The sequence below is a fragment of the Sinocyclocheilus grahami genome, unplaced genomic scaffold, assembly GCF_001515645.1.
Source record: "Sinocyclocheilus grahami isolate Dianchi unplaced genomic scaffold, SAMN03320097.WGS_v1.1 scaffold48.1, whole genome shotgun sequence".
In the NCBI taxonomy this organism is placed as follows: domain Eukaryota; kingdom Metazoa; phylum Chordata; class Actinopteri; order Cypriniformes; family Cyprinidae; genus Sinocyclocheilus; species Sinocyclocheilus grahami.
The window spans coordinates 2915057-2928462 of NW_015505227.1; the positions used below are offsets into that span (position 1 = coordinate 2915057).

The 13406-nt window shown below is 41.1% G+C and overlaps 1 protein-coding gene across 1 annotated transcript in view; it reads right to left on the bottom strand.

Annotated features, from left to right (window-relative positions):
- Window positions 1-293: 293 nt before the first annotated feature.
- Window positions 294-13406, bottom strand: part of LOC107582961 (interleukin-3 receptor class 2 subunit beta-like) — a 16824-nt gene continuing 3711 nt past the window's right edge. The window contains exons 2-14 of the mRNA XM_016268984.1: window positions 12521-12684; window positions 10896-11034; window positions 10626-10795; window positions 10391-10542; window positions 6660-6804; window positions 6431-6557; window positions 6191-6342; window positions 5965-6092; window positions 5694-5868; window positions 2063-2159; window positions 1786-1855; window positions 1393-1490; window positions 294-822 (exon numbers count right to left, since the gene is read on the bottom strand). Of these exons, the coding sequence (XP_016124470.1) occupies window positions 393-822; window positions 1393-1490; window positions 1786-1855; window positions 2063-2159; window positions 5694-5868; window positions 5965-6092; window positions 6191-6342; window positions 6431-6557; window positions 6660-6804; window positions 10391-10542; window positions 10626-10795; window positions 10896-11034; window positions 12521-12623 (1986 nt within the window). The 5' untranslated portion in view covers window positions 12624-12684 and the 3' untranslated portion in view covers window positions 294-392. The remainder of the gene's footprint in view (window positions 823-1392; window positions 1491-1785; window positions 1856-2062; window positions 2160-5693; window positions 5869-5964; window positions 6093-6190; window positions 6343-6430; window positions 6558-6659; window positions 6805-10390; window positions 10543-10625; window positions 10796-10895; window positions 11035-12520; window positions 12685-13406) is intronic.

The window sequence follows — 13406 nt, forward strand, 5'->3', positions numbered from 1 at the left end:
AGTGACAGTTTATATAAAGCAAAGATTTGAATTACATTCACTGTGCTCCGCTCATTGTACTTAGCTCTAGTCTTCCATCTCTGGCTCCTTCTTTGAGCCTGTAGGCCAGGGGTGCCCAAACTCGGTCCTGGAGAGCTGGTGTCCTGCAGAGTTTAGCTCCAACTTGCTAAGTTCCTAGTATGCCTAAAAGAGCTTGATTAGCTTGTTCAGGTGTGTTTAATTGGGGTTGGAGCTAAACTCTGCAGGACACCGGCCCTCCAGGACCGAGTTTGGGCACCCCTGCTGTAGGCCCTTCATGTTTTTTTTTTTTTAAAGCACCAAACTAACAGTCATTGAGTGCTTGGTCATTATGTTCCAGAATTTGCACTCTTCACATATCCTCTCAGTTCTGACTAGTCCGTGATGACACATGGCATTGTGAAGTATCCAGATGGATGAGGGAGGACCATACAACCATGATCTGGGCCGGGGGTGTACGCAGGGGGTTCGTTTGAAGGGCTATTGGTCGGGCTGTCGACGAGGATGGGGTTTTGAGTTGCTGGCATGGCGCTGGGAGGAGTTACAACGTAGCCTCCATTTACCGAAGCAAAATTCTCAGACTTTCCCAAAACACATGTGTGATCTCTGTCTATAGAGGCATCAGGAAACTTGACCTGGGTGCAGGGTTCCTCGCAGCACAGAATATAAGGTCCGCTGAAGTTCATGCCTGATTTGTCCTTGCACATGCCTTCACTCACATAGGCGTGCAAGTGGTTTGATCCACCAGACCGTGCCATTTTAACAGCTTCTTCACTGTGTGACAAACGCGGCTCCCAAGAAACACTGTAACAAAGTGAAGTGTTAAAGAAAAACATAGTCAGACACAGAGATTTAAGATACACAAACATGAACCTGAACCCACTTCCATAATGTGAATTACAAGAAGTTTGAGGGTTTGAAAAGGAAAGAGGCACTGGTGGCATTAGGCGAAATGTTTCATTTCCTTTTTAGAGAGTATTGCTATTATTAACTAAAACTAAAAGCAAAACTAAAACTGTTAAACATTTTTCCGTAATAGTGCTGAAATATAAATAATAATAATAAAATATAATTTAATAAAATATAAATAGTGTAAAAAAAACTTGGCAACTAGCTGAAATAAGTTGAAGTACTGAAATTACTAAATCTAAAACTGAAATAAATTAATTTAAACATATAAAGAAGTATTTACAGTAAATAATAAAGTACAGCTTTAGAATATAAAAACAAAAAAATGAAAACAAAGACACAAGGATGTCTAAAACTAAAATTAAACTGAAAATCTAAAAATAAAAAATAATAAAAAAATATTGATATTCATGGAGACAATTAATGTTTTTACTGCAAAATGTTATAATTTGATTCAGAGCTTACCTGCTTTTGCAGAGACTGACATTGTCTGCAGCCAGTAGTACACAGATGGAGGTTGACTCTTTCTCACTCTGGAGATTTGGCCATCCACTTGGAGACTTCTGAAAGAGAGAAAGATAGAAAAAAACTATTATGTAATACATATAACCAGGTGTAATTTGGACGAGTGGATTACTAGTTATAAAACTTACAAAAAAAGGCATATTTGCCATTCTTTTAGCTGTTGTGTACCAGAAACAGTGAAATTAATTAAAGCAAAGTAAAAAAAAATAAAAAGAATTGACAAAAACATTGAAAAAAAAACAAATTGAAAACACTATATTAATTATATTGGGCATCAAACTCCAGATTCACCTTAAACATTTACTGTTCCAAGATCAGTTAGTAAAGGCTCACCTTCATCATCCCCTCCAGCACTTTGCTCTTTATGGGCGATGGAATTGATCCCTTCCACAACTTGATCCTTCTATTATAGAATTACACACATGAATAAACAAATCACAAATAAAACCAGCCAAATATGAACGACCGTTCCTGTAGCAATACCAGTGTACTGAGATGAGACTGATTTCCAGGGAATGTATAGACTGATTAAATGTATATATTGATTTCAATGTCTGACATTTTGGATGGATGCATAAAAGCATAAATGTAAATGTATTGTGGGTTTTACCTGTGTAAGGCTGGAAGGATGTTGTACAAGATGACAAAAAGCACGGCCACAAACACAGCAGTCAAAATGAAGATTACGGAGCTGATGGGCGATGAAACTACACACACACAAAGAGTTTTTCTTATGCATCACATATCGAGTTCTGTCCTGTGGGTATCAACTACTTTTGTCCTAAGCTTAAATAATTTTACAAAGATATTCCCAGAACTTTTCTTACATCTTCTGTTATTTTAAAAGAAGCTCTTTATGAATGATTTACACATGCATAAAGTTGAGTACTTTAATGTAAATAAGGCATACAAACACAGGACACAGTAGGGCACTTTTTTGTTTTAATTTCTAGCATAAAGTCCTGAAATAATGTTTACACACTCTGTAAGTATTCTGTATTTCTGTCAGGACCACTATCGTCAAAGATGATTGACAATTAGCATACAGTTTGGATTGGCGGTATGGTTCTGTTCTGGGCAAGAACTCAGCATAGCATAGAAACAGCATAGCATGGATGAGAGCAGGGAGAGCAGTGATAACCCCCCAGGGTAAACAGAACAGAACCAACATAAATGTATTGCAGATATCGTTAAAGTTCAATAATGTTATGTACACATTTTAGAATTAGTCTGATTCAAAGGAGAATCAGAAGGCTGAATCCTGACTGACAGAGGAGGAGTTGGGGATGGAGGAGGGTAATTAGCTATTGAGCAATGCGAAAACTGCTGATAATACTGAGGGACCTTATATATATATATGAATGCTTAGATAGGTGTCGTATTCCCATAGGTTGATGGGGATCAGCTGAGAGTCAGCTGATGCGAGCTTGACTAACGTGCCCTGCCAGAACTAACGCTATGCTAGATATTTGAATGAATGAATAAAAATTGTTTTAATGTTAACAAATTGAGTATTGTAAAGTATTCATTCATTCAAATATGCAGAAAAGACTAATAAATCATGTAACTAATGTATTGCTTATTGTTAGTTAATGCATTAACTGATGTTAGCCGAGTTGTAAAGTGTCACCAAACAAACATGCTGTCACGGTCCAGGTGTGTGGAGGCAGGCAGGATGACGAGGACGACATCAGGTGGAGGAGGAGCCCGAGGAGGAGACGGAGAGCCAACGAGCCAGGGGGCCAGGGTGGAGCCAATATATTACTCCCCCCTCCCGGAAGGTGCGTCCTCACACCATAGAAACAGAGGGAGGGGCGGAGGGGGACTAGGAGGACGTGAGATGGTGACAGGGGAAGGCAAAGGGCTGGCAGGCAGAGCCGACAGGTAGAGGTTCCGGCGGAGGACGGACTTCCAGGAGGAGGACAGCTAACAGAGCCAGGGAGACGACAGAGCCAACGAGCCAGGGGGCCAGGGTGGAGCCAATATATTACTCCCCCCTCCCGGAAGGTGCGTCCTCACACCATAGAAACAGAGGGAGGGGCGGAGGGGGACTAGGAGGACGTGAGATGGTGACAGGGGAAGGCAAAGGGCTGGCAGGCAGAGCCGACAGGTAGAGGTTCCGGCGGAGGACGGACTTCCAGGAGGAGGACAGCTAACAGAGCCAGGGAGACGACAGGAGGGAACCGGAGCAGGAGGTGGAGCCAGGTGGGACCCTGGCCACAGCCATAATAGCGGCCCGCGGTGGAGGGAGGAGCCATGGAGGAGGAATGTCCACCGACTCCAGGGGGCCGACCAACGGCGGAGTAGCAGGTGGAGGAGGAGCCCGAGGAGGAGACGGAGAGCCAACGAGCCAGGGGGATGCCGAGGATCCGGGGGGCCAGGGTGGAGTCAAGGGCTCTGGCGACCAAGGCGGAGATCCAGAGATCCGCGGCAGAGCCGGAGCGACTGAGGACCAAGGTGGAGCTGACGGGAGGAAGGAGCCCAACGGAGCCTGGAGGCGGAGGCGAGGGAGACTCCGACCATGGTGACGCTGGAGGGGAGTCCAGAGGCGATGCCCGACCAAAGCGGAGCCGGAGGGATGAGGGAGCACGGTGGAGCTGGGTCTACGGACTGAGGCAGAGTCCGGGCCTCGGAGGCGGAGGGAGACACCGACCATGGAGACGCTGGAGGAGGCCGGAGCGGGTGGGAGGGCGGGCATTTTTGAGGAGCGGGCACTGGAGAGAGCTCTTGGGCTGGAGCCCTTCCTGGGCGGAACTGGGGATCAGGAGCCCTCCCTGAGCTAAACTGGGGATCAGGAGCCCTTCCTGGGCTAAAAGAAACATCAGGAGCCCTTCCTGGGCTGGACTGGGGATCAGGAGCCCTTCTTGGACTGGACAAAACATCAGGAGCCTTTCCTGGGCTGAACGAAACATCAGGAGCCCCTCCTGGGCATCACGCGGTCTCTCCTCCTCATTTTGGCCCTGAATTCCCTCCATAGTCCGCTCACCCTCAGCCATGATGCAGGGGGCGGAGCTCCTCTCTGCACTCACACCGTCCACGGCTTGCTCCCTCGTGGTGGGCACTGTCCCCGGCTCTCGCGCCTGGTCTGACGCGTTGGGCTCAACATCCGAGGCGATCCTCTTCTCAGCCGTGGGGCTTTGCTCTGGCTCGTGGATCGTGGCGGGAAATGGCTCTCCATCATCGGTGGGCTCAAGTTGATGCTCCGTACCGCGGGGAGATGGTGGGTTGGGCTCAGGGTCCTGAGTGGGGCTGGTGTTGTCAGCGATGTCCACAGTCACATGGGATTTGCAGGACACCAGCACCTACTCGATGAAGGTGGCAAAGCTCTCTCGAGGACCATCCCCGGACAACTGCGCTCGTGTGGTGGCGTTAAGTCCAACTCTATAGAAGGAACAGAGGCAGTTGTCCGGGTAGTGCGTGAGGTGGGCCAGGGACAGAAAGTCGTTTGTGTGGTCCTCAAGAGAGCGTTCCCCCTGCTCCAGCAGGAGGATTTGGAATGCGGGGTAATCCATCAAAAAAAATAAAAGCTGGCAAAAACAAACGAGGGGAAAGACGCCACTATACTTTACTTTTGGGTCGGTTATTCTGTCACGGTCACGGTGTGTGGAGGCAGGCAGGATGACGAGGACGACAAGGATTCAAATAAGTATATTTAATGTAGCGACACCAAGGCAGATTTGGGTAGCTGAGACACACACTTGGGGTAACATTCACAATAACCGACCCACTAGAATACAAGAGGCAGGAACAGATATAGGGCAGATAACGAGGGGCAGACAGGTGAGCACAATGAGGTGATTAACTAATGACTGAACGGACTAAACCAACAAAAGGGGAAGAAACCACAACAAACAGTCCACGGGGGTGTTACACATGCAGGGTGAATTTGCATGTACACACCAATTTTTAAGAGTCTCCTCATTGTATCTCAATGTAATCCCAATGTAACAATTAACCCAATCTACCCAAATCCAACTTGTATATCAATATTAATCATTTTCTTATCTTAAAAAAAACAACTGAATTAGTTGATGCTGTAGTGATTAATTTCTGCTTTAAATTACAATTGCAAAATGAACAATTCATTATTGAAAACACCATTTTAAAAGTGAGATTAATGTTCCAAAGCACATCTCAATTGTGAACTGGCAAATTACCCAAGTTTCTCTAAAATGAAATTAAATATATCAACATCAAACTAGGATACGATCAGAAATGCACAGCTGAAATCAAGGTGTTACCTGGCTTAGTTTTGAACACTGCTGGCTGTGACCATTCTGATGGCTGAACATCATAAACACCATCAGGTACATGCAGTAATCTGATCTGGGCCTGGTATTCAGTTGAAGGATCTAGAATCGTAGAGGGAATCTCAAAATCGTTGGACCCCTTAGAAAGGGTAAAGCTCTCTGTGGCCTACAAAGAGAAAGTGAAATCATGCATGTGATCAGTCACAGCTACAATGAATCATTTAGTAAATGCAACACAGATGCTGAAAGATAACTAACGCACCTTGTTGGGTGAGATTTTTAGCTGGATGGAGTATTCAATATCTTCGGAAACAGCTGGTTCAGTCCAGTTCAGTATGAAAACACCATCTACTTCCTTCACATGGATCTGGCCAGGTTGTGAAAGGTGAACTTGAAGAGAAGACGAATGAACATCAGTGTTCCTCCTAAACTCAGATGGAAGCGCTGGCACGCAAGACTCCACTAAATAACATTTCAAAGAAACTCACTGTGTTTTGAAGTACTGAACGTCCTAGTGTAGTGCACTGGTCTCAGCTCCACTGTTAACAGGTAAGGGTCAGGGGTATTTACAGAACACACAAACTCAGAAAGCTCAAAGTCGCTCGACTGAAGCTGAGGATCTTCGCAACAAGCTGAGGGTCTGAGGGAGAGAAAGAGTTCTCAGTGTACAGGATGTGACATTAGATCAGTTGATAGTCACATGAGTTTGTGATGGATGGAGAACTCACTCAGTGTTATCATTATTACTGCACCAGAGATGATAAGACATAAACTGATAATGTTCTGTCTTCATTTGCCAGGTACACATCACAGTTGTTTCTTCCATCATCACACACTGCAGGTTAAAGGCTCCATCTACGAGAGGTCATGAACTTTATTAAAACAGGTGTTTGCAGTATAAAAAGGAAATTATTTTATATTATAGACTATTAGCAAAATATAAACAAAAAATATTACCATTGTGAGTCTTCCAGGACACCAGGGGGCTCCAGTCACTCCAGAGTCCTAGAGGGCCTCGCGCCCTCACTCTGGCTTGATAATGGTAACCCAACAGTGACTCCTTTTCAATCATATACTCGGAAGCATTGATGTTATCCACAGTCTGTTCGAGTAAAAGAGAATGAGAAAACAGATTAATTCACAAACAAAAGAAGTGTGGCTGAAATTGCGTACTCTCTGTGGAGGTACTTCTTTCGACTAAGTAATTACTCAGAGACTGTTTAAAAAGCATGTTCTACTGTGAATGTGTCTAGTATGAATGTAATCCGGGCTGTGTTCCACTTTGCTTTTAGACGCATACTCGCGAACTTCCCTATGCACTTCCTAACAGGGGAATCCCCACTGCCATTTTGAAGTGTGTTCCACTTGGTTAAGTGGACGTGGCAAGTTTATATGGATAGATCCTCAGGCCCTGAATTTCGACCGAGAGAGCGAGTCTACTTCATATGTACACTTCAGGCATCTCCATATGCCACAATATAGCATGGTTATGAAGTCGCCACAGATCTCATTGAATATACTCCCACCCAAAACAGCGATATATGAATTCTTTTTTTTATATTTAAAACAGCTCCAGCATACCTATACACATACAAAATGCTGCATCAAACAGATTCGTAAGGCAATAAATAAATAAACTCCATAGCAGATTCCAAGTGATCAAGGGCTTAGGACGTTCCACTTCAGCCCCTTGCAAGGGTTCCACCAGTAGTGGGCACTTGTGCGACATAATCATTTTTATACATCCGAGTCAAAAATTGGAACGCAGCCTGGCCTGTCCCAACACCCACAGTTGCGGTCTTTGCACTTGACCACTTGTTTACTTGCACGACGTACTTCCTATATGGCCCAAGTGTCCAACTAGGTGTGAAGACAGCAAGTCTGTGTAGAACTTTTGGTTATCAGATGGGAAACACTTACAACGTGTTGTTAAAATGCAAGTAATGTTTTTACAGAGCTTTATTTACGCAGTCTGTACATGTATTACTTTACACTTTAAGATAAGCTTCAAACTTTCTGTTCAGCAGTCCCTACAAATCACACGATTTAATTGAGTGATAAAAGCCAGTTGCAAACTTTTTTTTTCCATCTGGGTACGTTTTGCCTAATCTTTTATGAATACTGTGAGTTTGGACATAATTCTTTTGTCACAAAAAGATTTTCGCCTACTAGGGAAGTATGCGATTTCGGATGCTGCTCATGTTTATGAGAGTCACTGAATCATTAATGTTACCGATTCATTCAAAACACTGATTCATTCAGGAGCAAAACCTGTTAAAGGTTTAGTTCACCCAAAAATTATTTCATTAATAACTCACCCTCGTGTCATTTCAAACCCGTAAGATCTCTGTTCATCTTCGGAACACAAATTAAGATATTTTTGATGGAATCTGAGAGCTGTCTGACCCTGCATAGACAGCAACGCAACTGAAATGTTCCCAAGTCCAGAAACGTAGCAAGGAGATCGGTAAAATAATCCTTGTGACATCAGTGGTTCATCCACAATTATACGAAAAAATAACGACTTTATTCAACAATTTGTCTCCTCCGCATCACCCTGGTGCCATTTTGGAGAATATCCAATCTGTTTGAATATCTGTTTGAATATCCGGATCTGTTTCCTACGTTGTTTGCGCTTTGATTTGAATGAAAACAGTGTATCCGCGTGACGCAGCTGACACAGAATAGCATACGCTGTTTACGTCCAGCGGATATTCTCCAAAATGGCACCAGGGAGACAAATTGTTGAATAAAGTCGTTTTTTTTTTCTTTTGCGCACAAAAAGTATTCTCGTAGCTTCGTACAATTGCGGATGAACCACATATGTCACAAGGATTATTTTACAGATCTCCTTGCTACGTTTCTGGACTTGGGAACATTTCAGTTGCGTTCCTGTCCATGCAGGGTCAGACAGCTCTCAGATTCCATCAAAAATATCTTAATTTGTGTTCCGAAGATGAACGGAGATCTTACGGGTTTGAAACGACACGAGGGTGAGTAATTAATGTCAGAATTTTCATTTTTGGGTGAACTAACCTTTTCACGTGCTATCAGAATTATTGTAAATATGAGTTTCCTAATCGGAAATTAGACGAGAAAGCCTCTCGAGTCGTATTTGCTACTGGGAAATTCAGAAATAATTTTGATACCAGAGTTTCCGAGTTGGGCGGGTCATAATCTTTAAACATGGTGGAGGGGACAACCAAGCTGCTGTCAATGCTGTTCTCACAACAACCCCTGTTGAAAAAAACAGCATATGCTGGTTAGGTATGTTTTGAAGCTGGGATGCTGGTTTGAGCTAGTTTAAGCTGGTCCTTTGCTGGTTTATGTTGGTCCTTAGCTGGTTTAAGCTGGTCCTTAGCCGGTCATGTGCTGGTCCTAAACTGGTCCGACCAGCTTAAGACCAGCATATGACCATGTAAGGACCAGCATAAACCAGCTCAAACCAGCATCCCAGCTTCAAAACATACCTAACCAGTATATGCTGTTTTTTTTCAACAGACTACATCCCTTTGTCTTGTCGCTAAAGTAGTGTATTTATAGGCTAGATATGAACGATCATTCGAAGCATATTGTATGTTTTATAAGCAGTGAAATAAGCATGTATTTGACCGAAATTCCAGAATTGTCAGCAAACTGCATGTGTAGCGTGGTGAATGTTTATGATAGTCAACCAATGGGATGCTACATTTTATTCTTTCCGATATTAAAGCACTTGAATACTACAAGCTCGTAATCACGACTTCATACGTGGGAAATAGGAAATTTCCAATAGCACGTGAAGGCAGCATTATATCAGTAACACACTGCGCGTGTACGTACAAACACACATTCAACGGTAAACAAACAATGCTCAGTTTCACAACAAATACATATAAATGCGCTCAGCATTTCCCCATGTAAATATCCAAAACGTAAGAGTGGATCTGTCTCCAGTTTCATAACACTAGCATCACTCTTTCATGTGGAGGCTTTATCTAAGGTGGGAATCGTGTGAAGTTTGAGGTTATGATGACGTGTCCGTACAATGGCAGATTGTGGTGTTTGATATTATAGTGAAACAGAGCTGCTACTGCACAGTTGTAGACACGATATCCACAAGATATCCTATCAGATGATATTTGAGTGTGTCAGAACTTTAATGCTGTTTAGGATTGGACTCTACTGGCATTTTATTAATTAAAAAAATATATTTTAATTACAAATATAAATATATACAGTAGGATACACAATCATTCAAAAGTTCAGAGTCGGCAATATTCTGGATTTTTAAAAAAATTGAAAAAAAGAGTAAAACAGTAATATTGTGAAATATTATTACTAAAACTTATATTCACTTGATCCTTCTGAAATCATTCTAATATGCTGATTTGGTGGAATATTTTTGTGGAAATCATAATACATTTTTTCAGGATTCTTTGATGAATGGTGTGTGTGTGTGTGTACTGTGCAGTTTGACTTTTTGTATATTATTATATATAAAATAAATAGTATATATTTTATATATTAATCAGCACAATTTGTGTGAAACATTTGAATTAAAATGTGTTAAATTATCTACACCTAAGGTTGCATGTACCTAAAGAATATATCAAATTACCAACATGCATGTGGGGTAGATAAAACACAATTATTTATTTTCTGACAGTGTACTGCGTGTGTGTGTGTGTTTGTGTGTGTGTACTCACAGTCCAGTTATGCATGTATATGCGATACTGAAGCTGGTACACAAGAGTTCCTGCGATTTTTGAGGATGCAGGATACGGGCTTCTCCAGGACAGCAGACGACCTCCGTTTTCAGCCAACGTCTCTGTCAAGTCAGTTGGGGCCCTAACTTTTCCTGAAATCACACACACGGAACGGTGAAAGGCTTTTCCACGCCAGAGATTCTTTAGAAGGTAAATGCACAAAATACACTCTCACCTTTCTCAGCAACTCTGAGAGTCGTGGCTCTGGGTACACAGGGCACTTTGAAGTAGAGAATGTGATCTGTTCCTATGTTAAACCTTTCAGTGTTATAGCGACACATGTGAGAGATCTTCCCACTGGATAAAAGCACACCGGATCTATTCGAGACGCAAAGTGTTTCTTCTCTACAGACAGGGAGAGAGAGAGCGTAGAAAAGTTAATTTCCCCTATTGTAGTCTTTCTTTCATTGTTTGTTTCTGTTTTTCTTTAGTTTTTTCCACTTACTCTAAAGTTGTGTCCAAGTAGTACAATTCATGCATGTTTTCTGTAGCTTGTGGATGAACATGTGGATCAACCTCCCATGTGCACTGTGCATAGCTCATGTAATCATTGTGGCACTGCAAGGAATCCATCACTGCAGATTCTGAAACAAGAGTTCAAAGGTCAGTATTAAGTGCAATGACATCGTTTCATGTCTGAGATGCATAGATTTGATAGACATTACAACATAAGAGTCACTAAAGTGCCACTGCATCCCAGATATATTGTCTTGCTTTCAGCCAAATAATACTTAATGCAGGCTTTATTAGTGGCACAGATTAGGGTTAATATAGTTAACTAAAACTGAAATTAAAATTAAAACCATTAAAAAAAATTGTTTCTTGAAATTAAATCAATTTTAACTGAAATAAATTAAGATATATATTTATTTAATTTCAGCTTGGCTGGTTGCCAATGCAACATTTTTCATTTTAATTTAGTTTAACTTGATGTACTAAAATAACTACAACAAAAATAAAATAAAACAAATACAAACGAATTTATGATGAAGCTATATAGACATAAAAACAAAAACAACTAAAAATGACAAATAACTAGAACTTTAGCTAAAATTAGAATGAAAAATGAAAATATAAAAATAAAAACTGATTGAAAATATTAATACAAACTATAATAGTATCTCAATGATGCTAAAATAACACATATTCTATTTACAGGTAAGCAACCTATAAAATGACCATAAATGTTTATCAACTCAAGATTTTTATTTGCAATTTATATGAATATAAAATGTGTATTTTAGATGCTGTAACTGGCTTATTTATATTTTAGTATTTTAAATGGCTTTGCGATGTGACTAATTCATTTTCCTTTATTTTTTGTCATTATTAAAAATAAATAAAATTTTTCAATTTCATGAAATTTTAATTTAAATTGAAATATTAGGTATTAATATTTAAATATTAACAAAGAATAATCATTATTAGTTTTTGCTCTTGTTTAGTGTGTGACATCACAAGACATGTTAGCTTCCCAAAAGTAAAAATTGCAATGCATGAATACTGGATATGGCATATCATATATACACAATATACTCCAGCACAGAAAACAAAGCCTGATGAATGATGATTTGCTCTCCATTTTGGGGGGAAAACTTTTTAGTCTTTTTTAATTTATTTTCACCAGACATTTGGCCACAAACAGGAACTTCGAGTGACTTACTAGACTTACAAAGCTCTGGGTGATGTAAGTTTTGGATTGCTAAACTTAAAGGGATTTTTTTTTATTATTATTTTTAGATTCTGCAAGGCTCTCAAGATTAGTTAGAAGTGAACTTCTAAAATCAGATCTTCAGAGCTGCTTTATACTGGCCAATCTAAGCCACATTTTGAATTACAAGTGTCTGCAAAGGAAAATCTCTATTGATGTTTAGCTCGGTCCAAGATAAGGATTTATTTTGGATGGGATAATAAAATGTATATGTATGAGTCCAGAACGGAGGCCACAAGAAGATTAGAGAAACCACTGATAAGGGTCTATCTGGTGGACACGGGCCTGAACTAAACAGATTTCATAAAAAAAGAATTGAATGCAATAATGTCTGAGAGTGTTATCTTTCTCTCTCTCACCTTTCCCAGGCTTGACTTCATGAAGAGGACACTGTTCATCACTGATGTCTCCCCTGACCAGCAGAGCGAATCCAACCATATGCAGAATCCATGCGGAGAACATTGTAGCTGAGATCCAAGATCAGAGGCCAGGCGCTTTTTGCAGCAGTTGATTCTGCCGGTTACTTTCAAGATATCAGAATATTTAGAAACCAGTGCTGATGGTCAGAACAATTGAGTCATCATTTACGCAACCTCATGTCATTTGGGCAACGTTTGAAGAATGTTAACCTTACTGACTTCAAAATAGCTTATTTTGTGGTCCACAGAAAAGAAAAAAGTTTTACAGTTTTGAAACAACACATGAGGGTGAATTGTCAGAATTTACATTTTTGGGTGAACCATCACTTTAAAGGGGTCATATGATGCTGCTAAAAAGAACATTATTTTGTGCATTTGGTGTAATGAAATGTGTTTATCCGGTTTAAAGTAAAAAAAAACACATTATTTTCCACATACTGTACATTATTGTTTCTCCTCTATGCCCCGCCTTTTTGAAACGCATCGATTTTTACAAAGTTCATCGGTCTGAAAAAGCGAGGTGTGCTCTGATTGGCCAGCTATCCAGTGCGTTGTGATTGGCCGAATACCTCAAGCGTGAGACGGAAATGTTACGCCCCTCACCATACTGTTGATGCCGTGTTCGGCCGGAGCGACGACACAGAAACATTAAAACCCATTACAAACGAGGCATTTGTTGCATCCAGTGGGGACATAATTACTGATTATAATAACTTATACGGTCTTTTTACGTGTTGCGTTGCATTGCATCGTGCCGCGTAAACATAAAACCCTGTCTGCATTTGTGATCAGAGAAATACAAACAACAAGTGCTACTCTACACTGC